This window comes from Macaca mulatta, chromosome 14 (assembly GCF_049350105.2).
Source record: "Macaca mulatta isolate MMU2019108-1 chromosome 14, T2T-MMU8v2.0, whole genome shotgun sequence".
Taxonomy (NCBI): Eukaryota; Metazoa; Chordata; class Mammalia; order Primates; family Cercopithecidae; genus Macaca; species Macaca mulatta.
The window spans coordinates 115303113-115326928 of NC_133419.1; the positions used below are offsets into that span (position 1 = coordinate 115303113).

General features: G+C 39.4%; 1 protein-coding gene and 1 pseudogene across 6 annotated transcripts in view; one reads left to right on the forward strand and one right to left on the reverse strand.

Annotated features, from left to right (window-relative positions):
- Nucleotides 1-190: 190 nt before the first annotated feature.
- The window catches only part of NXPE4 (neurexophilin and PC-esterase domain family member 4), a 77659-nt gene continuing 54033 nt past the window's right edge, over nucleotides 191-23816 (reverse strand). For 3 of the 5 annotated variants that reach the window (XM_077964339.1, XM_077964338.1, XM_001088696.5), the window contains 4 exons: nucleotides 11861-12594; nucleotides 11298-11359; nucleotides 9648-9854; nucleotides 191-1071 (listed from right to left, as the gene is read on the reverse strand). In XM_077964339.1, coding sequence (XP_077820465.1) covers nucleotides 536-1071; nucleotides 9648-9854; nucleotides 11298-11359; nucleotides 11861-12594 — 1539 coding nt within the window. In that variant the 3' untranslated portion in view covers nucleotides 191-535. The remainder of the gene's footprint in view (nucleotides 1072-9647; nucleotides 9855-11297; nucleotides 11360-11860; nucleotides 12595-23816) is intronic. The other 2 variants (XM_077964340.1, XM_077964341.1) reach the window with 2 other exon arrangements.
- Nucleotides 12611-21835, forward strand: LOC144334468 (histone deacetylase 1 pseudogene; annotated as a pseudogene). The gene has a single exon (XR_013404306.1). The product of XR_013404306.1 is annotated as a histone deacetylase 1 pseudogene (transcript).

The following is a 23816-nucleotide window of genomic DNA, read 5'->3' on the forward strand; positions in this document are numbered from 1 at the left end:
TATTGAATCAGATTAGAGCCTAGTATCAGGAGTTCCTACAGAGAGAGAAAATTTAGAGGTTTTCAGGACCCACGTTTCCTTACTTAGAATCCTCTCTATGACTATGGGAGAATTGCCTCACAAGACTTCTCTTCTGACTTGGAAATTCATCTAGAGCTTGTCTTTAGTGATAGAAATAAACAAACAGGACTGCTTTCTCCAAATATTTATTTTAAAATTACTTGATCACTCTGAATTTTCATGCATCAGAGAGAACTTTTACCCATAGGTATCTTGACTTCCCATTGGTGAAGAGTGGTATGGCTCTGATCAAGAAGGGTAGACTCTTTTCATGAGTGTTTTTAGTTTTACTTTTAAGTGAAAGCCCAGATTAAAAACATCTCATTTAGCTGAATTGGTGGCTTATGGATCAGCCATAATGTAGATTCTCTGCTCTTGCTAGTTGGGAATTCAGAGCCAAACAGCATCTGGCCTGCTAGTAGGCAGTCAATAAATTTTTTTACTTAAGTGAATGAATTTCAGACTTTTGTGTTATTTAACAAATATAGTTTAGCAATATATTAATCTGATTTCCCACTACATGTTGAGGTGGGTGTACATCATTTGTGCCATATGCAATTGTTATATCCCAGGCATCAATGATACTCACACTAAGATCCTGGAAAATGTCCTTTATGATGAGATATTGAATGTAACCATGAAAGTCACTAAATCTTTCTGCATCATTGTACATCTCCCTGATGTTTTCTGTTTTGATGATAACCATAGTGTCTGGGCTTCTCAGAAGAAGACGCTTAATGGCTTTGTGGACATTGAGGGCCCTTCGGATAAAAACATCAATGGGAAAGGGTCTGAAATGCTGGCCCAGGGAAATAACAATGACAGTATTTTTTTCTCCTCCAGTTCTGTCAATGGCACGGGTGAGGTACTCCATCTCTTTGACTGAATAGGTCATTGATCCTACCAAGGGATAACAATGTTTTTGCCACTGGATGTTGATGTTCCTATCCAAATCCACAGCAAGCTGGTGTTGCAATTTTCCAGATTCATGCAGATCCACTGACTTCAGTGCTGATAACAAATAGGCAATCCCAAAATAAAATGAGGATATAGTTACCAAGATTGAGTAGATATAAAGATAGAAGAGATTTAATTGGTATAATTAAATAAGCTAATCATGTCTAATTTATTATAGGTTTAGATGAGGAGATGTTTTTGAAAATTATTTGAACAGTCAAAGTGTTACATAGTTTCTTGGATTAAGATGGTGGATAGGAGGCACGACTAGCTTGCAGCTCCCACTTGGACAGACAGAGCAGCATGTGGAGACTCACATCATGAACTTTTGCTCCAGTAACTACCACAGGAACATACCAGGAAAGTCAGGAGAATCCATAGACCCTTTGAATGAACAGGATCACCACTGCAGCCTCTCTGAGATGCTGAAAAACTGTGTCCCTAGGGCAAGTTTGCATCCTGCCTATAGGATGCTGATGTGCTCTTAAAAGTGCCACCTCCTGGCTGGAGGCCAACCAACACAAAACCAGCACACTAAACAAAAACACAACCAAGGACCCTCACAGAGTCCACTTCACTCCCCTGGTAACTCCGCTGGAGCAGGTGCTGGTATCCAAGGCTGCAAGACCTGAAGATGTGTCACATCACAGGATTCTTTGCAGACATTCTCCAGTACCAACCCAGAGACCAGTAGCTCCACTGGGTAGTGAGACTCAGAAGAGCAAAAACAATCACTACAGTTTGGCTCTCAGGAAGCCCCATTCCTAGGGGAAGGAGGATTAAACCACATCAAGGGAGCACCCTGTGGGACAAAAGAATCTGAATAGCAGCCCTTGAATCCCAGATCTTCCCTCTGACATGTCTACCCAAATGAGAAGAAACCCAAAAACCAATTCTCGTAATACGACAAAACAAGATTCTTTAACTCCCACAAAAGATCATACCAGTTTACCACCAATGGATCTACACCAAGAATAAATCTCTGAATTGTAAGAAAAATAATTTAGAAGGTCAATTATTAAGCTAATCAAGGAGGCACCAGAGAAAGATGAAGTCCAACTTAAATTAAAAACATGATACAGAATATGAAAGGAAAATTCTTCAGTGAAATAGATAGTATAAATAAAAAACAATCACAACTTCTGGAAATCAAGGATACACTTGGAGAAATGCAAAATGCACTGGAAAGTCTCAGCAATATAATTGAACAAGCAGAAAAAAGAACCTCAGAGCTAAAAGACAAGGCTTTTGAATTAATCCATCAAAGACAAAAAAGGATTTAAAAAAAATGAACATATCCACCAAGAAGTCTGGGACTATACTAAATGCCCAAACCTAAGAATAATTGGTATTCCCAAGGAAGAAGAGAAATTTAAAAGTCTGGAAAATATATTAGAGGGACTAATCGAGGAAAATTTCCCTGGCCTTGCTAGAGATCTAGACATCCAAATACAAGAAGCTCAAAGAACACCTGGGAAATTCATCACAAAAAGATCATTGCCTAGGCACATGGTAATCAGGTTATCTAAAGTCAAGAGGAAGGGAAAAAATCTTAATAGCTGTGAGGCAAAGGCATCAGGTAACCTATAAAAGAAAACTTATCAGATTAACAGCCGATTTCTCAGCAGAAACCCTACAAGCTAGAAGGGATTGGGGTTCTATTTTTAGCCTCCTTAAACAAAAAAATTATCAGCCAAGAATTTTGAATCCAGTGAAACTAAGCTTCATGAATTAAGAAAAGATAATCTTTTCCAGACAAATGCTGAGAGAATTTGCCACTATCAGCCAGCACTACAATAACTACTAAAAGGAGCTCTAAATCTTGAAACAAGTTATCAAAATGCACCAAAATAGAACCTCCTTAAAGCATAATTGTCACAGGACCTATATACAATAACACAATGAAGAAAAAATCAAGGTATTCAGGCAACAAGTAGCACAATGAATAGAACAGTATCTTATACCTCAATACTAACATTGAATGTAAATGGCCTGAATGCTCCACTTAAAACATATGGAATGGAAGAATGGGTAAGAATTCACCAACCAAGTTTCTGTTGTCTTTAGGAAAGTCACCTGTTAATAACACATAAGGACTCACATAAACTTAAGGTAAAGGGGTGGAAAAAGATATTCCATGCAAATGGACACCAAAAGCAAGGAGGAATAGCTATTCTTGTATCAGACAAAACAAACCTTAAAGCAACAGCAGATTAAAAAGACAAAGAGGGACATTATATAATGATAAAATAACTAATTCAACAGGAAAATACCACAATTCTAAATATATATGCATCTAACACTGGAGCTCCCAAATTTACAAAACAATTACTAATAGACCAAAGAAATGAGAGATGGCAACATAATAACAGTGGGGAACTTTAACATTCCACAGACAGCACTAGACTGGTCATCAAGACAGAAAGTCAACCAAGAAATAATGGACTTAAACTATACCCTACAACAAATGGACTTAACAGATATTTACAGAACATTCTACCCAACAACTGAAGAATATACATTCTATTCATTAGCACATGGAACATTCTCCAAAGTAGAACATATGATAGGCCACAAAACAAGTCTCAGTACATTTAAGAAAATCGAAAGTATATCAAGTACTCTCTCAGACCGCAGTGGGATAAAATTGGAAATAAACTCCAAAAGGAACCCTCAAAACCAAGCAAATACATGGAATTCAATAACCTGCTCCTGAACGATCATTGAGTCAACAATAAAATCAAGATAGAAATTAAAAAATTCTTTGAACTGAACCATAATAGTGATGTAAGCTATCAAAACCTCTGGGATACAGCAAAAGTAATGGTAAGAGGAAATTTCATAGACTTATATGCCTGCATCAAAAAGTCTGAAAGAGCACAAATAGATAAACTAATGTCATATCTCATGGAACTGGAGAAACAAGAATAATCCAAACCCAAACCTGGCAGAAGAAAATAAATAATGAAGATCAGAGCAGAAGTAAATGAAACTGAAACAAAAATAATACAAAAATAAATGAAACAAAAAGCTGGTTCTTTGAAAAGATATATAGAATTGATAGACCATTAGCAAGATTAACTAAGAAGAGAGAAGATCCAAATAAGCTCAATTAGAAATAAAATCAGAGATATCACAACTGATACCACAGAAATACAAAAGGCTATTCAAGGCTACTATAAACACCTTTAAACACATAAACTAGAAAACCTAGAGGGGATAAATTCCTGGAAATATACAACCCTCCTAGATTAAACCAGGAAGATACAGAATCTCTGAACAGACCAGTAACAAACAATGCGGTTGAAATGGTAATAAAAAAATTGCCAATACAAAAAGTTCAGGATAGATTCACAGCTGATTCTGTCAGACATTCAAAGAAAAATTGATACAAATCCTATTCACACTATCTCAAAAGATAGAGAAAGAGGGAATCCTCCCTAAATCATTCTGTAAAGCCAGTATCATCCTAATACCACAACCAGGGAAGGACACAACAAAAAAAGGAAACTACAGACCAATAATATCCCTGATGAACATAGATGCTAAAATCCTCACTAGCTAACCAAATCCAACAGCATATCAAAAAGATAATCCACCATGATCAAGTGGGTTTCATACCAGGGATGCCGGGATGGTTTAACATACGTAAGTCAATAAATGTGATACAACATATAAACAGAATTAAAAACAAAAATCACATGATCATCTCAGTAGACACAGAAAAAGCATTTGAGAAAATCCAGCATCTATTATGATTAAAACCCTCAGCAAAATCAGCATAGAAGGGACATACCTTAAGGTAATAAAAGCCATCTACAATAAACCCCTAGCCAACATAATATTGAATGGGTAAAAGTTGAAAGCATTCCCTCTGAGAACTGGAACAAGACAAGGATGCCCATTCTCACCACCTCTCTTCGACATAGTACTGGAAGTCCCAGCTGGAGCAGTTGGACAAAAGGAAGAAATAAAGGGCACCTGAATCGGTAAAGAGGAAATCTTTTTACTTCCTGTCGCTGATTATAAGATAGTATACCTAGAAAACCGTAAAGACTTATCCCAAAAGCTCGTAGAAATGGTAAATGAATTCAGCAAAGTTTTAGGATACAAAATTAATATACACAAATCAGTAGCTCTCCTTTACACCAACAGCAACCAAGCTGAGAATCAAATCAAGAATTCTACCCCTTTCACAATAGTTGCAATAAAATAAAATAAAATAAAGTAAAATCCTTAGGAATATACCTAGCCAAGGATGTGAAAGACCTCTACAAGGAAAACTACAAAACACTGCTGAAAGAAATTATAGATGACACAAATAAATGGAAACACATCACATGCTCATGGATGGGTAGAATCAATATTGTGAAAATGACCATACTATCAAAAGCAATCTACAAATTCAATGCAATTTTCATCAAAATACCACTATTATTCTTCACAGAACTAGAAAAAACAATTCTAAAATTCATATGGAACCAAAAAAGAGCCCTCATAGCCAAAGCAAGACTAAGCAAAAAGAACAAATCTGGAGGCATCACATTCCTTGACTTCAAACTATACTATAAGGCCATAGTCACTGAAATAGTATGGTACGGGCATAAAAATAGGCACACAGACCAATGGAGCAGAATACAGAACCCAGAAATAAAGCCCAATACTTACAGCCAACTGATCTTTGACAAAGCAAACAAAAACATAATGTTGGGGAAGGACACCCTATTCAACTGTTCAGCAAATGGTGCTGGGATAATTGGCAAGCCATATATAGAAGAATGAAAGTGGATCCTCATCTCTTATCTTATACAAAAATCAACTCCAGATGGATCAAAGACTTAAATCTAAGACCTGAAGCCATAAAGATTCTGGAAGATAACATTAGAAAAACCATTCTAGACATTGACTTAGGCAAAAACGTCATGACCAAGAACCCAAAAGCAAATGCAACAAAAACAAAGATAAATGGATGGGACTTAATTAAACTATAAAGCTTCTGCATAACTAAAGATATAATCAGCAGAGTTAACAGACAACTCACAGAGTGGGAGAAAATCTTCACAATTTATACATTCAACAAAGGACTAATATCCAGAATCTACAAAGAACTCAAAGAAATCAGCAAGAAAAAAACAATTCCATCAAAAAGTGGGCTAAGGACATGAATAGACAATTCTCAAAGGAAGATACACAGATGGTGAACAAACATATGGAAAAATGCTCAACATCACTATCAGGGAAATGCAAATCAAAACCACAATGTGATACCACCTCACTCCTGTAAAAAAGGCCATATTCAAAAAATCAATAGATGTTGGCATGGATGCAGTAATGAGGGAGCACTTTTACACTGTTGGTGGGAATGTAAACTAGTGCAACCACTATGAAAAACAGTGTGGAGATTAAAGAACTAAAAGTAGATCTACCATTTGATATAGCAATCTGACTTCTTGGCATCTACCCAGAAGAAAAAAAATCATTATACGAAAAAGATACTTGTACACTCATGTTTATAGCAGCAGAATTTGCAATTGCAAAAATATGGAACCAGCCCAAATGCCCATCAATCAATGAGAGGATAAAGAAAATGTTTTATTTGTATATATATAATATAAGATGTTATATATATTATATATAAAATGTTGTATATATATAAAATGTTATACACACACATACACACACTATGGAGTACTAGTCAGCCATGAAAAGGAATGAAATAATGGCATTTGCAGCAACCTGGATGGAATGGGAGGCTATTATTCTAAGTGAAGTAACTCAGGAATGGAAAACCAAACATCGTATGTTCTCACTCATATGTGGGAACTCAACTATGAGGATGCAAAGACCTAAGAATGATACAATGGACTTTGGGGACTCGGAGGAAAGGTTCAGGGTTGATGAGGGATAAAAGACTATACTCTGGGCACAGTGTACACTGGTCGGGTGATGGGTGCATCACTATGTCAGAAATTACCACTAAAGAACTTGTCCATGTAACCAAACACCACTGGCTCCCCAAAAACCTACTGAAATAAAAAAATTAAAAATTAAAAAAGTGTATGTAAATGTGAGAGATTATGTTCATGCTACCTTATAGAATCATGTGGAATCTAGTGGAGTGGGGATGGAAAGGTAGTGAAGTAACTTCCTTGGAGGATTATGTGGTCAGTTTTGTAGATATTATTTTTGTACATTTCGTTGACTGTAGACTAAACTCATTTGAGGATAGAGAACGGTACTAATTGATGGCCTTTTCATAAAAAAATATGTAAACCCTATTTCCCCAGCCACTGTTTAAATTCCCTCAAGACTGAAATTATATTCTGTACTTCTGTGTTTCCTTCACATATGCATGGGATAATATTAAGTGCCTTACTATAATAATAAGTATTACTAGTCATTTGTGGAACCCTTTACAATATACAAAGCATTTATTTGGACTGATCTATCCATTAACCTCAAGGATCCTCTCATGTATATTTAATTGACACATGAATAGAATGAAATGAAGTTCTTCCATTTTCATCATATTAATTAGACTTTTACCAGAACAGCAGGGCTAACTGCCTTGTAGTTAGAACTTTTGAGGAAAATGTGCAGAGAAGGATTATTGATGCTTTGTAACACGGGATTGTCTTAGAAGCAAAAGGCTACGTTTGAAGACTTAACCCAGTGAGGCTGGAAAACAGAGATGCTCTAGGGTAAGTTGGAGGAAAATGGTAGAGCTATTTTCTTCACTCTGCTTCCAACTTACTTCAGTTTTCTTTTCCAAATCACACTCTGGCCATAGAATTTAACTTTTAAGACAATGTACAACAGTTGTTTTTCTATGACAAATTAAAAGATGAGTTGAAGAGGTAGGTAACTCTATAACTCAGTCCTTTATATGACCTAAGAGAATCACTGTTATGGAATGTGATGCTAAAGGCTGTTACTAGACCCTGAATTTTGTAGATGAGGTAATTGAGGTTTCCCTAGGAGTTTAGTCATTTACCAGAGATCACAATTTAAAGCTCTTTGAGTTGACAATTTAAACCTTCTGTTGAGAATTTTTCTTATAACTTAGAACTAAGGCCCTACCAATTTTCCTACTTTTATTGGATCAACTTTCCTTCTAAGTTTGAGATCATGAGTGGCCTCATTTTGGGAAGGCCAGGATGGAGCCACAGCTACTGCATTTCTCTCAGTGATGAGAGCCAGGATCCGGGGTCATAGAGGGACAGCCAATAGTGGTTTTGTAGGTGAGGTTGCTAAGGTCCATTAGCAAATTTGGAGTTATTACTGGTGCACTCTTGGTTTAGTAAATAGAGCAACTGAACTAGGATTTTAGCAATTGGATTCTATTCCTGACCCTTAAATTAAGTAATGATAACAATTGCAATGGCTATTGGTTTTTTGGGCACTTTCTATGTGCCACTACGCCTTGCAATGTGTTAAATACTTTATATCCATTACTTCACTTAATCTTCGATACAAACTTGTATTAGTCTGTTTGCATTGCTATAAAGGAATACCTGAGGCTGGGTAGTTTATAAGGAAAGGAGGCTTATTTGGCTGATGGTTCTGCAGGTTGTACAAGCATGGCATCAGCATCTGTTCAGCATCTGGTGAGGCCAGGAAGCTTTCAGTCATGGCAGAAGGGAAGGGGAGCCAGTGTGTCACATGGTGAGAGAGGGAGCAAGAGAGATGCCAGGCTCTTTTAAGTAACCAGTTCTCACATGAACTGACAGAGCAAGAACACACTCATTACCATGGGGAGGGCACCAAGCCATTCATGAGAGATTCACCTCCATGACCCAAACACTTCCCACTAGGTCCCACTTCTGGTGTTGGAGATCATGTTTGAACATGAGATTTGGAGGGGAAAATCATTTAAACTATATCACTATTATTATTCCTGGTTGATTGATGAGAAACACCAGGCAGGGAAAATAAATAACATGCCCAAAGTCATTGTTTCTAAATAGCACAGCCTAGGTCTGTTAGACTCCAAACCCATACTTTACTTGTGCCTACCTGATGCAGTCTATTTCACTTCTGACATCTGTTCTTTTAGGTAATGATGACAGTAATAATACCTTACACAAAAGAGAACTTAACCATGTGAGAAGCAATATTCTAAATGCATTGTATGGATTACCTTATTTTACCAGATAGAAATTCTTTTCATCTTTAGTTGACAGATGAGAAAACTGAGGGATGGAATGGTTATGTAATTTGTTCAAAGTCACCCAGATAGGAGGTAGGGAAGTCAAGTTTTGAACCCAGGCTGTCTGGTTTTAGAATCATACCCTTAATCATTATGCTGGTTCTAGAAGCTGGACAATTTAATATCTTAAGTTATCTTTGGCTCCATCAATAGTTTTCTGAGCCTACTTGGGTACATACTGAAGTGTGAATTCTGCAGAGATAGGGATATAGTAAACCTTTTTCTACACTGGTTTCCTTCCAGTTAGATAGCTGTCTTTTTTTTTTAAAGGAAAGATAACAATGCCTTGTGAAAAATTTTGGTGTGTTGTGATTGAAGAATATGAAAAATAAAGAGGCATTTCCCATATTCCCTTCTCCCCTTTGAAATGGAAAAGAAGTTTTTGAAAGGGGTAAGAATTATAACTTAGACTGAGGCATACTGTTGATACTGGCTTTGAAGTATTCCATCCACTGGCGCATCGTGGAATCTCCCATTAGATATATGAGCTTTCCTCTCAGGCATTCCTTCATTTTGACTGTAGCCAAACTACAGGAGACAGGATTCCATGTGTTTCTCCAGACATGCCCACTGGGGATTGTGGATGTCATTCCAACCTTGCATTTCTCTTTCTTTGCAACTGTTTCTTCTGCCAAAGAATCAGTAAGATAGGATCTTCTAAAACATCAAATTACCCATCAGTATTTATTAAGAGCCTTCTATCCTCTAAGTATCCTAAGAGGGGGTAAGGGTGGTGGTAATGGTGGAAAAAGTCTTATTGAAGTATTCTCTTAATGGAACAGATTTTTTTTTTTTTAATAAAAATTTTTCTGTGATGTGAATTTCCTAAATAATGTGCATTAATGTTCATTATAAGAGTATATGTTTCCTCCTAGAAAAGAATGGCTTTCTGGGGGAAAATTTAAGTATTTTCTAGCCTTTCTATGAAAGTAAAGTCATGAATTCTTGCATAGGAATGGAAGCTCAATTATCCTATCATTTTAGCTCACTTTACCCCTAAGTTTGTCACACTGTAAGTGTCTTAAATGCCACTATCAAAATACAAATCCTTTGAGTTAAATAAAGGTGACATAAAAAATACTAACAACCAGTTTGACTTGGGAACTGGCCAATCCAAATGAATATGGCTATAGGCTGTACAGTATCTTGGAGGTCCAAGATGGGCCAGGGATTAACCCCTCAGTCTTGGAGGGGTTTAGAAGAGTCTTGGAATCCAAGTGTTGAGGTCGCCATGATGGTGAGGAAGCCATGATGGTGAGGAAGCCATGATGGTGAGGAGCCCATGGCAGGTTTGGGGCAGTGATTATTAATCAACCGAGAGAAGTAGTTTAATATTTTAATAACTGGTATGCGTGTACTCGTGTATGTGTAGTGAAAAACAACATTTCTATATCTAGGTACGTATTTAGACTTCAGTGTAGATAGGTTTATTAGTGATTAGCAAGGCTTTCTTTCTTTTTTTTTGTGATTAGCAAGGTTTTAATGCTGAACTTGCAGAGACATAAAAGCTCTTGCCTTGAATCATTTTAGATAGGAGTTTCCTAGGCTATTTGGATTCAAAGAAATTGGAGAGTAATTAGTAAATATAAGTGTGGAAGTTCTATTTTGTATGCTAACAATTGTTTGAAAGGTGGCAAAGATCCAGAGGGAAGGATTATAATAAATTGACACCCAGATGGCAGGTTGGAAACCTCTAGATGGTGATGGGCTAGTGGTGATGTGGGAAGAGGTGATGGCAGTGGTATGAAGAGGGGTGTTGTGGTGAGGTAAAGAACTAGGTACAGAATTGGGAAAGAGTTAACACTTAAAGGTTATTGTATAAATCGGGCAGGGAATTCACTGACTGACAAATAGACTGATGATGAGAGTTACAGTTACTAAAATAGGCTTATGATATCCCGGTGATTCAATTATTCACTCACCTAGATAACTGGTGTCTTGGCCAACCTTAGATAAGCCAGATGAACAGAGTGCTGATAGGACTGAAACAGTGAACAAATCCAGTAGAAAGAAAAAACCCTTTAAATGAGTCTAAAACTAGGCACCACCCACCAAACACAGGAGTACTTACTGTTGCATTTGGAGACACTAATCGTATTGAATTTTTCCATAATCTCTACACCCACATTTGACCTTAAAGACACAAATACAGAAATTAATCTGTGGGTGGCCTCAAATCAGGAAACATACAGAAACTAGATTATCCAGTGCCTCAGTTATTTCTTAGAGATAAGTCAATTATTATGCCTACAGTTTCAGGCCATTTAGTAAATTTCCATTTCTTTGCCTATTAGGCTATGGGATACAGTTACCCGGAAGGCATGTAAGAGGATTTATTGAGATGCAGAAAAAATGTATTAGAGCATACACACATATACAAATGTGCATTTCTCATTTTCTTTTAGTTTTTATTCTGTATATATTTTTATCTCATTGATAAGAATTAAATATTCAAAAAGTTTGTGGATTACTAGAGAATGGGCACTGTCTCTAAATGAATTCACAGATCCTTTCCCAAAAGGTTCTTACTAAAGACACCCAAAATTGATGCACTCACAAGACTTTTCTTTGGATCAGTATATAGGCCAAATCACAATATTTGCACACGTAGTCTCAAGAAGTAATTATTTTTACCTTTCAAAGAGGCTCTTTTCTTGTTTGCTAAGATAAGAAACTTTCTTGTTCTCAGAATGCATATGAGTGAGTGCAGCACAGGGCATGTGTTGAGGCCTCACACAGTAGAAGGCTTCTTGGTCTCTGTTGTCCAGGTACTGGCACAATTCAGCATTTGTGTTTAGGATCAGGCCACATTCAGAGTGGACTTGGGAAGTGCCATTGACGAACTGGCCAATGAAGATCACCCTGTCATAGCCTTGGTTCCTTGCACTCCAGAGTGCTGACACCCCTTCACTGGGGTGGATGAGCAGCAGAGACAGGGAGACCTGGCCCTCCCAGAATAGAGTGAAGCTGACCAGGTAGGTACCATTGTTGAAGTCAGTCACCTTTCCCGAAGCACCTGCCATCAGGGCTGGGGAGGACATCCTGGCCCTCAGGAAATCCCCACCATATTGCTTCCTGTGTCCCAAGTGGTCCCTCATTTCCAGCAGGATGTCCAGCTGGTCTCCCCTGCAGTACGTATCTCGAGGGTTGAGGATGGTGGCTGTGCTGTGTGTGGCGCTGGTAGTGGTGTTCATGTGGGTGAAAGGTCTGGGTGGGATCTGCTGATCTAGTTTTTCTATGATTTCCTTTATTCTGAGTTCAGTCTCTGTTAGTGGCTTTAATGGTATCAGTGGTGCTTTAAGGAATAAGGACTTTATGGAATTGTTCCAGTGATGGAGGGAGATGGGTAAGTTTAGAGCAGACCAAATCTGAAATGACAGCAAATGTGATATGAGATGGATAAATTTAAAGCATACCTGAGCTGAAATGAGAGGAAGTGTAACATGCTATGAAATTAACCTGTTCCTAGTTCTGTTCCTGTCATTTTTACTTATTATGATTTTCAATATTTATTTACATGCTATTGTCAATGTTATTTAAATTATCCAATAAGAAGACATAGAACGGAGAATGACTGACAGGAGGGACAGAGGGACAGGAGGTGAGCAAGATGGCGCAAAGGCAGGGCACCAGGAGGAAAGTCTGTTACTACTATGATAGGGATATTGGAAATTACTATTATGGACAAGCCCACCCAAGGAAGCCTCACTGAATCTGCATGACTCACAGTTTGCTGCTCAACTATGGGTTCTACTGAAAAATGGAAACCCTCCCCCTCACAAAGCCAATGCTGAGGAGATGACCAAGTACCACAGTGATTACTGCATTAAATTATTGTGCTCCATCTGTCCAGATTACGTGTCCAAGCACAGCAAGCAGATGCGGGGATTTAATGTTAGTGAGGACTGTCCAGTATCTGATGGCCTGTTTGACTTCTGTCAGTTGTCTACTGGTGGCTCTGTGGCAAGTGCTGTGAAACTTAATAAGCAGCAGATGGACATTGCTGTGAATTGGGCTGGGGGCCTGCACCATGCAAAGAAGTTCAAGGCATCTGGCTTCTGTTATATCAGTGATACAATCTGGGCCACCCTGGAACTGCTAAAGTATCACCAGAGGGTGTTGTATGTTGATGTTGATATTCACCATGATGATGGCATGGAAGAGACCTTCTATATTACAGGCCAGGTCAGGACTGTGTCCTTTCATAAATATGGAGAGTACTTCCCAGGAAATGGGGACCTATGGGATATTGGGACTGGCAAGGCAGATATTATGCTGTTAACTGTCTGCTCCTAGATGGGATTGATTATGAGTCCTGTGAGGCCATTTTGAAACTGGTCATGTCCAAAGTAATAGAGATGCTCCTGTCTAGCGTGATGGTCTTATGGCATGTCTCAGATGCCTTGTTTAGGGATCAGTTAGATTGCTTTAATCTGACCATGAAAGCGCATGCCAAGTGTATGGAATTTGTCAAGAGCTTCAACCTGCCTATACTGTTGATGGCAGAAGGTGGTTACACCATTTATAACGTTGCTCAGTGCTGGAAATAAGAAATAGCTGTGGCTCTGGATATGGAGATTTCTAATGAGCCTTCATACAATGACTAGTTTGAATACTTCAGACCATATTTCAAGCCCTACATCAGTCCTTCCAATATGACTAACTAGAACACTAATGAGTACCTGGAGAAGATTAAATAATGGCTGTTTGAGAACCTAGTAATGCAGCCCCATCCATCTGCAGTCCAAATGCAGGTGATTCCTGAGGATGCTGTCCCTCAAGAGGGTGGCATTGAGAATGAAGAAGACCCTGACAAGCATCTCCATCTGTTTCTCTGACAGACGAATTACCTGTGAGGAAGAGTTCTTCGGTTCTGATGAGGAGGGAGAGGGTGGCCGCAAGATCTCTCCCATCTTCAGAAAATCCAAGAGGGTTAAAACAGGATGAAAAAGAGAGACTCAGAGATGAAGAAAGAAGTCACAGAAGCGGAGAAAAACAAAGGAGAAGAAGCCAGGAGCCAAAGAGGTCAAGGACCAGGTCAAGCTGGCCTGAGGAAAGCTCTCCAGCTCTGGCTTCCTGCCTAGTCCCCAATCTTTCTCTCCCAAACCCTCAGATTTTATGTTTTCTATTTCTCCAGGTATTCATATAAAATTTATTAAATATAAATAGTTCCAGGGACTAGACAGAAATCAAGACCCTGAGCCCAGGGCAGCTGTGCTGGGTGATCTCTTCTAGGAGCTGCCTTGCCACCCATCCCTCCGCAGGTCTTAACTCCGAAGCATAAAAGGTGCCAGGTCTGGGTGAAAGGAATACTTTTGTGCAAACATGAGACAAAATACTGAAATGCCAAGTTCCTGCTTAGTAGCTTTGGAAAGGTGCCTTTATTGCGCATTCTAAAAGGGGTGGGTCTTCAAGGATGCCCTGTTCTTTTCAGGCTCCTAAAGTAACATCAGCCATTTTTAGTTCGGTTCCATTCTCATACCTTCTCACTGGCCTCAAGTGAGCGAGAAAACTCACACTGACTGCTATCTGTCTTCCCCAAGTTCTGCAGGTGGAGGATGGTAGGCTAGTGTCCTGCCCTCCTCCACCTGCAGAATTGGGGGAGTTTTGAGATACTGTTTTTATCCTTGTGAGACTGTAATAAAATGGTATATTTCTATACTCCCTGCCCCAAAGACATAGAATGGTTGAGTAGATTATAAAAAAACAAGACCCAATTCTATCCTTCTGCAGGAGATTCACTTCATCTTTAAGGACACATATAGACTGAAAGTGAAGTAATGGAAAAAGATATTCCATGCAAATGGAAACCAAAAGAGAGCAGGAATCACTATATTTATATCAGATACATTGGACTTTAAGTCAAAAACTGTAAAAAGAGAAAAAGAAGGTCATTATGTAATAATAAAGGGATCAATTCATCAAGAGAAATATATATATAAATATATATATATACACATTTAACATTCAGAACACCTAAATATATAAAGGAAATGAAACAGGAGCTAGAAAGACATTATTTAGGTAGACAGTGAGGGTAAAGGAGTCCTTGGCAAGGCTTCCCTTTTTAACAAAAAGGAGCCCCCAAGTAATTTCTTTTCTAACAAAGAGCAGCCCAGAAAATCAAGCTGCAAACATCGATAAGCAAGCTGAAAGCTTGTATGGTGAATGCTGGCAGCTGTGTCAATAGAAAAGGGCTAACTGACGGCCAGGCATGTTCAACATGGAGGCCCCATCTTCCATTTTCTTTGTCACAATGTGTACAGTAAAAAAGCAGGCAACATGGAGCTGGCCAGGTAGAGAATCCATCTGCATAATAAAAGATTAGAGTGGGACAGCCAACTTCTTCACGTGCTATGCAAATGGCACACCTGGTCTGACCAATCTTTCTTGCCCTATGTAAATCAGACACTACCTCCTCAAGCTCATCTATAAAATCTCCTGCACTTCACTGTGGACCAAAAGACCCACTCAAGACCCCTCTCTCTACAGAAGAGAGCTTTTCTCTTTGTTTTGCCTATTAAACCTCTGCTCATAAACTCATTCCTTGTATGTCCATGTCCTTGATGTGAGACAATGAACCTTGGGTATTATCCCAGATGAACAATGCCGTTTCATTGTGGGGGCCCACCTGGGATCTGAGGAAGATTCATTGGAAGGGTGAGTGTAGGAGTGGACCCCAACTCCTTCATTTCAAGGCCATCTGCTCTCCATTTTTAAAATCAAACCAAATACTGGGCCCTCAATCAGCCATTTAAAAAGTTAGCATGGCTACCAGCCTTACAAGACTCAGGGGACAGACTTGCCAGGGAGAACTTAGCTATTATCTCCCTGTGTCCTCAGGGTGCTGGGAATGTTGACTTTGCTTCTAATTGGTTTCCTTTTACAGAGAGCCTAGCTGTCATGTGGGGCTGGAAGAGGTCAAGAGGCACTGAAGGTTCCTGGCCAGGGAGACACCTTGGTGTTACCCGAAGGCTTCTGGACTAATTCCAGCCTCCAACAGCCTGGTGGATGATGGCAACAGGATCTCCAAGCCTTTTCTATTGCAAATTTTCTCCTTTCCTATCTGCAAATTCCATGTCTCCTACCCTCTCTCTATATGCAATACTTTGACAATTTTTACAATACAGTAGCCTTTTCTATTGCAAATTTTCTCCTTTCCTATCTGCAAATTCCATGTCTCCTACCCTCTCTCTATATGCAATACTTTGACAATTTTTACAATTCAGTAAAGTAATCCTGTTAGGCAAGATCAGGAAATGCTATAGTACCTGGGAATATAGCTCATGGGATTACTGTTTTTGTGATTTTCTAGGCAGAGAGGGCGTCCTTCCCTCCCCCACACCCCCTGTGAACATCTTTCTCTTTACCCTTGGTCTGGAGAGCACATTGTATTTCAAGGTCAACAGTACCACCTAGTAAAGTAGGAACCCTATCCCATTAGGCATATTATTGGCCATTTGCCAAAACACTCTTAGCTTCCCAATTCTTGCTTTTTGTGCCCCTCTACTAGAGACCAGGCTTTATGCTCCTTCTGTGAACAAGAAAACTCTGCCTTCAACAATGAGGAGAAAAAGGTCCTCCAAAACCAAATTTTAGTCTCAACACGGTCCCATCAGCAGGAAAACCACCATTTGATTCCTATGTTCTTTTAAAGCACCTATTCTGCCTCCACTTAAAATGGTATTTAAATAGTAAGGGGAATTTAATTCTGGAAGTTAACCAGAGCCACTGCCTAAGAATAAATATTTTAGTACAGGCCATAATAGCAAATTGTACAGCTCAAACCTGCATTCTCTCTCCGTTAAAGGGCATTGCCCAAATGTAAGTGTAACACAGTCTCTCTCGAGATCCATTTATTGGGAGTCATGCAGATCACACAAGTCTAGGAAGTCAAAGGGAAATCACCAGCAGAGGACTAGAATCACGTGGGTGAGCATGACTAATCCCAATTGATTGGTTCCTCTGGTTTCATTGCTGAGGGTTATGCCTGCATCAGTGGATGGCACCTTTAAAGGATGCCAAGGCTCAGGGAGCCAAGGAGGGAAAACAGTTGGGGGGATGCCCTCTACTGTCTTCCCCTCCACCCTAGGCCTTTCCAAAGGAAAGGAAGGTGACTAAAGGGACATCTTTTTTCTTGCTTCTCTTTCTAGATGAATAACAGACTATCTTTGGTCTGCACTCCTCTGGAGTGCTTTCTGAAGCACTGAGATTCCTTTGACCCCAAGACTCTGAAGAAAAAGTGGCTCATTTTCTTTTGCACAAGGGTGTGGCCCTCTTACCATCTTCAACCAGCCTGGCCTACAGAGGGGAGCCTTGGTTTTAATACTATCCAACATTTAGATGTTTTCTGTAGATGGGATGGCAAATGGTCAGAGATCTCTTATGTACAGGCTTTCTTCACCCTGTGAGACAACCCAGAACTTTGCAAGCATTGCACAATCAGCTCAGCTCTTTCAGCAGTCATATCAGGAGGACCCAATGGGAATGATTCTCCAAAACTAGAGAAGCAACCTCCAGGGGAACTATTTGAGGCAAGTATTGAGTGTCTAGGCTCTTCTTGTCCTCCCTCTCTGAGGCCCCCTCCAGCTGTGCCATCAGGTCCTTCAGCTCCACCATTTCCAAAACTCCCCACTACCCCAGCTTCACTCTTACCCTTACAGGATATGCTCAATGGAGGTGATGTCACTAGGGTTCCCTTCTCATTGCAGGATCTTAGGCAAATAAAGGGAGACTTAGGCCGATTTTCTGATGACCCTGATAGGTATATAAAAGCTTTCCAAAATTTAACTCAGGTGTTTAACCTCTCATGGAGGGATGTTATGCTGCTCCTAAGCCAGACCCTAACTGCAGCTGAAAAACAGGCAGCTCTGCAGGCAGGAGAGAAATTCAAAGATGAACAGTATGTCTCCTATAGTAGGCCAAAAGGGAAAAAAAGAAAATAGGGAAAGTGAAGAAATAGGGGAAGCATCATTCCCAATAGGAAGAGAAGCACTACCTCTTGACCACCTTGTTTGGAACCCCAGTGACATTACAGATGAATAGAAAAGGAAATACCTTTTAATGTGTATATTGGGGGGCCTATGAAGAACTAGGGCCAAACCTCTTAAGTACCCTAAACTGTCCATGGTAAACCAAAATCCAGAAAAGAATCCCACAGCCTTTATGGAAAGGCTGAAAGAGGCACTAATAAAACACACCTCCTTGTCCCCTGATTCAGTTGAGGGACAGCTCATTCTAAATGACAAGTTTATTACACAGGCAGCTCCCAATATTAGAAGGAAACTACAGAAGTAGGCTATAGGGCCAGACAGCATTTTGGAGAATCTCCTGAGGGTGGCCACCTTGGTCTTTTATAGTAGGGACCAGGAAGAGGCCCAGAAAAAAGAGAGGAAACACAAGAGAAGGACTGAGGCTATGGTAGCTGCTTTGCAGGCTTGCAAAGTCTGGGATCCCTGAGGTGCATCTGTGAGTTGCTATCAATGTGGGAAGTCAGAGCACTTTAAAAAGGAGTGCCCAGGAAGCAAGAAGAAGCCACCTCAACCCTCTCTAGCCTGTGACGAGGACCACTGGTGATCAGACTGCCCCCAGAGATGGAGGTCAACAGGTTCAGAACCAGTCTCAGAGATGGTCCAGTAGGACTGGACTGATGGGTCCCGGGGCTCAAGCCCTGGCTCCAGTGGCTCAAACTGCCATTACAGCACAGGAGTCCAGGTAATTCTGGAAACTGAAGGAAGGAAGGTGGACCTCCTTCTGGACACCAGAGCCAGCCTCTCTTTTCCCCTCTATAATCGAGGCCTACCCTCTTCCCATAGCATGAGAGGTGAGGGGTGTCTCAGAAAAACTCTAATCTGATATGTCTTTCTCAACCCCTTAATTGCAGTTGTGGGGACATATTTACATGTGCCTTTTTAATCATGCCTGAAAGTCCCACTCCTTTATTAGGTAGAGACATTCTAGCTTGCATGGGGGCCAGCCCCAGGAAAAACTCTTTTTCTCCTCCAGTGGAAGCTAATATCAATCCAGAAGTCTGAGCAACTCAAGGAAGAATAGGTTGAGCTGTAACCACTATTTCAGTCTGGATCTATCCTAATGATCCCACTTTTTTTCCTAATCAGAGACAATATCGCCTAAAGCCAGAAGCTAAGAAAGGGCTAGAAGCCATTATTAATAACCTGAAGATGCAGGGCTTCCTTAAACCCTGTAACAGTCCCTACAACACCCCAATATTAGGAGCACAAAAACCCAATGCAGAATGGAGGTTCATTAATAAGGCCATAGTCTCAATCCATCTGGTAGTACCTAATCCCTATACCTTGCTAATCCAAATACCTGCGGGAACTAAATGGTTTACAGTCCTAGATTTAAAGGATGCCTTTTTCTGCATACTGTTACATCGTGACTCTCAATACCTGTTTGCCTTTGAAGAATCCCTCTGGCCAAACTGCCCAGTTAAAATGCATGGTGCTGCCTCAGGGATTTTGAGATTATCCCTCATTTGTTTAGACAGAAGCATTGTCAAAGGACCTCTCTGAGTTTTCCCATCCTTAGGTAAGGGTCTTGCAATATGGGATGATATACTGCTCTGTGCCCCAACTGAGGAAACCTCTTGGGAAGGCACTAAAGCTCTTCTTAATTTCTTAGCTGACAGAGCATATAAGATTTAAAAATCTAAGGTCCGACTTTGCAAAACCTTGGTAAAGTACCTTGGTTTGGTGCTTCTGAAAGGATCAGAGCATTAGGGGAAGAAAGAATTAAGCCCATTTCCTCCTTCTCCCTCCCTAAAATCCTCAAGCAACTGACAGGATTTTGGGGCATTACAGGATTTTGCAGGCTATGGATAACTGGGTATGATGAGATAGGTCATCCTCTATATCACTTCATACAAGAAACTCAAGTGGATAAAACTCATCTCCTAACCTGGAAACCTAAAGCTCAAAAGGCCTTTAGCCAGCTAAAGCAGGCCTTACTTAAGGTACCAACCCTCAGCCATCGTGTAGGGAGGACCTTCAATCTTTATGTATCAGAAAGGAAAGGAATGGGAATGGAAATTTTAATTCAGGCCTGAGGACCAGCCTAACAACTAGTGGGCTACCTGAGTAAGAAACTTGATTTGGTGGGTGAAGGATGGCCAGCATGCCTCTGAGCAATGGCCATGTTGGCCCTACTGGTACTAGAGGTCACCAAACTATCCCTGGGAAAATGGCTTAACTGTTTATGCCCCATATAATGTAGCAGGATTGCTGTCTTTTATGGTGAACCTTTGGCTAACAGACAGTTGGCTCCTAAAATATCAGGCTGTGCTGTTAGAAGGGTCAGCAGTTCAGTTAAAAACTTGTTCTTGCCTAAACCCAGCCACTTTCCTCCCCAAGAAAACTGGGGAACCTGAACATGACTGTGAGCAAGTTGTGGTACAGATCTATGAAGCCAGGGAGAATCTCAGGGAAACTGCCCTAGAAAATCCAGACTGGACCATCTTCACAGATGGCAGTTCCTTTGTAGAGCAAGAAGCCCGTAAGGCAGAATATCCAGTAGTCAACTCTGAATGATATTATTGAAAGTGCACCTCTCTATCCAGGCGTAAGTGCTCAACTAGCTGAACTGATAGCTCTTACAAGAGCACTTGAATTAAGCAAGTGAAAGGTAGCTAACATTTACATTGACTCCAAGTATGCTTTTTTAGTTCTCCATGCTCATGCTACCATTTGGAAGGAAAGACACTTTCTTACCACTAATGAATCTACTATAAATTACCACCAGGAAACTAACAGATTATTATCCTCAGTTTTCCTTCCATGAGAGAGGTAGCAGTGATGCATTGTAAGGGACATCAGAAGGGAACAAAAGAAATAGCTGAAAGAAACAAGTTAGCAGATCAGGCAGCCAAGTCAGCAGCAAGAAAGCCTCATGGCATCAACTTGAAGCCCCTCTAACCTGGAAAGGCTCCATAAAAGAAATTAAGCCTCAGTACTCCCCTGCAGAAATAGAATGGGCCATTTCTCAAGGGTTTACTTTCCAGCTCTCAGGATGACTACAGTCAGAATATGGCAAACTCCACTTGCCAGCCTCCAGCCAATGGAAAGTCCTTAAAATCTTTCACCAAATGTACCTCGAAACAATAAATTCCTCATGGAATTCCAGACCCCTGTATGATGTTTGCTAAAAGTAGTGACCTACAAATCTGTGGGTGAACAGGATATGTTTGGACTGACAGCCTTTGATGCAAGGATTATCTGAGATATTGACCAGGGTATATTATGTCCCTAATTTTTTGAAAGTCCATTTGTCAGGTGGACCCTTCTCATTTAACAAAAATCATATAATCATCTCAATAGAAAAGGCATTTGATAACATTCAACTTCGCTTCAGATAAAAATATCTCAACAAATTAGGTATGGAAGAAATGTACCTCAAAACAATAAAATCCATGTATAACAAATCCACAGCTAACATCACATTCAATGTGGAAGAGTTGAAAGCCTTCTGAGATCTGGAACAGATAGTGTTGACCGCTTTTTACCAGTTTCATTCAACATAGTATTGGAAGTCCTAGCCAGAGCTAGGACTAGAAGAAAATTAAGTCAGAGAAATAAATAAAGGGCATACAAATTGGAAGGAAGGAAGTTAAATTGTCCCTGTTTGCAGACCACATAAATTTATATTTAGAAAACCCCATAGACTTCAATGAAAAACTGTCAGAACTGATTTTAAAAACTCAGTAAAGCCGCAGGATACAAAATCAACATAAAAAAATCAGTAACATTTCTATACACCAATACCAAACAACCTGAAAAAAAATCAAGAAAGCAATTTCATTTACAGTAGCTACAAAAAAAAAAAAATCCTAGGAATAAATTGATCTAAAGAGATGAAAGATCTCTACAGTGAAAACTACAAAACATTGATGCAAGAAACTGGAAAACACACACACACACACACACATACACATACACACACACAAAATAGAAAGATATTCCATGTTCATGGGCTAGAAGAATAAATGTTAAAATGTTCAGACTACTAAAAGCAATCTACAAATTCAAGGCAAACCCTATCAAAATACTAATAATATTCTTTGTCAACATAGCAAAACAATCTTAAAATCTGTATGGAAACAAGATCCAGAATAGCCAAAGCTTTTCTGAGCAAAAAGAACAAAGCTGAAGGCATTATATTACCTGACTTCAAAATATACTACAAAGTTATAGTAAACAAAACAGTGTTATACTGGGATAAAAATAGTCACATAGACCAATGGAACACAATAGAGAACACACAAATGAATCCACATATTTACAGTCATCTGGATTTTTGACAAAGTCATCAAGAACATACAATGGGGGAACAAAAGTATTTAAAATAAATGGTGCTGGAGAAACTGAATATCTATATGCAAAATAATGATATTAGACCCTTTTCTCTCACCATATACAAAACTCAGTTAAAAATGAATTAAATACTGATGTGTATGACCCAAAGTATGAAAATACTAGAAGAAAACATAGGGAATACTGTTCAGGACACTGGAGTAGCCAGAGGATTTTTGGATAAGACCTCAAATGCACCGAGAACAAAAGCAAAGATAGACAAATGGGATTATATAAAACTAAAAACTTCTTCACAGCAAAAGAAGCAATCAAGTGAGTGAAGAGTTAACCTCCAGAATGGGAGAAGATATTTGCGAACTATCCATCTGACAAGGGATTACTATCCAGAATATACAAGGAACTCAACCAACTCTATAGCAAAAAAAAATCTAACAATCCAATTAAAAAATGGGCAAAAGATCTGAATAGACACTTACCAGAAGAAGATATACAAATGGCAGTCAGGTATATTACAAGGTGCTCAACATCATTGATCATTAGAGAAACACAAATCAAAACTACAATGTAATATAATCTCACTCCTGTTAAAATGACTTTTATCCAAAAGACAGGTAGTAACATATGCTAGTGAGGATGTGGAGAACAGGGAACCCTTGTACACTGTTGGTGGGAAAGTAATTAGTACACCACTATAGAGAACAGTTTGAAGGTTCCTCAAAAAACTAAAAATAGAACTACCATATGATCCAGCAATCCCACGGCTAAGTATATACCCAAAAGAAAGGAAATCAGTATATCCAAGAGCTACTTGCACTCCCGTGTTTATTACAGTACTAATTACAGTAGCCATGATTTGTAAGCAGCCTAAATGTCCATCAACAGACAAATACACAAAGAAAATATGGTATACATACATAATGGAGTAGTATTCAGTTATAAAAAGAACAAGATTCTGTCATTTGCAGCAACATGGATGGAACTGGAGGTCATTATGTTAAGTGAAATAAGCTAGGCACAAAAGACAAACTTTGCATGTTCTTTTTTATTTGTGGAAGTTAATAATTAAAACAATTGAACTCATGGAGATAGAGAGTAGAATGACGGCTGCCAAAGGCTGGGAAGGGTAGTGGGGGCATGGAGGTGAAGTGGGGCTAGTTAATGAGTATAAAAATATGATTAGACAGAATGAATAAGATCTAGTATTTGATAGTATAACAGGGTAACTACAATCACCAATAATTTATTTTACATTTTAAAAATAG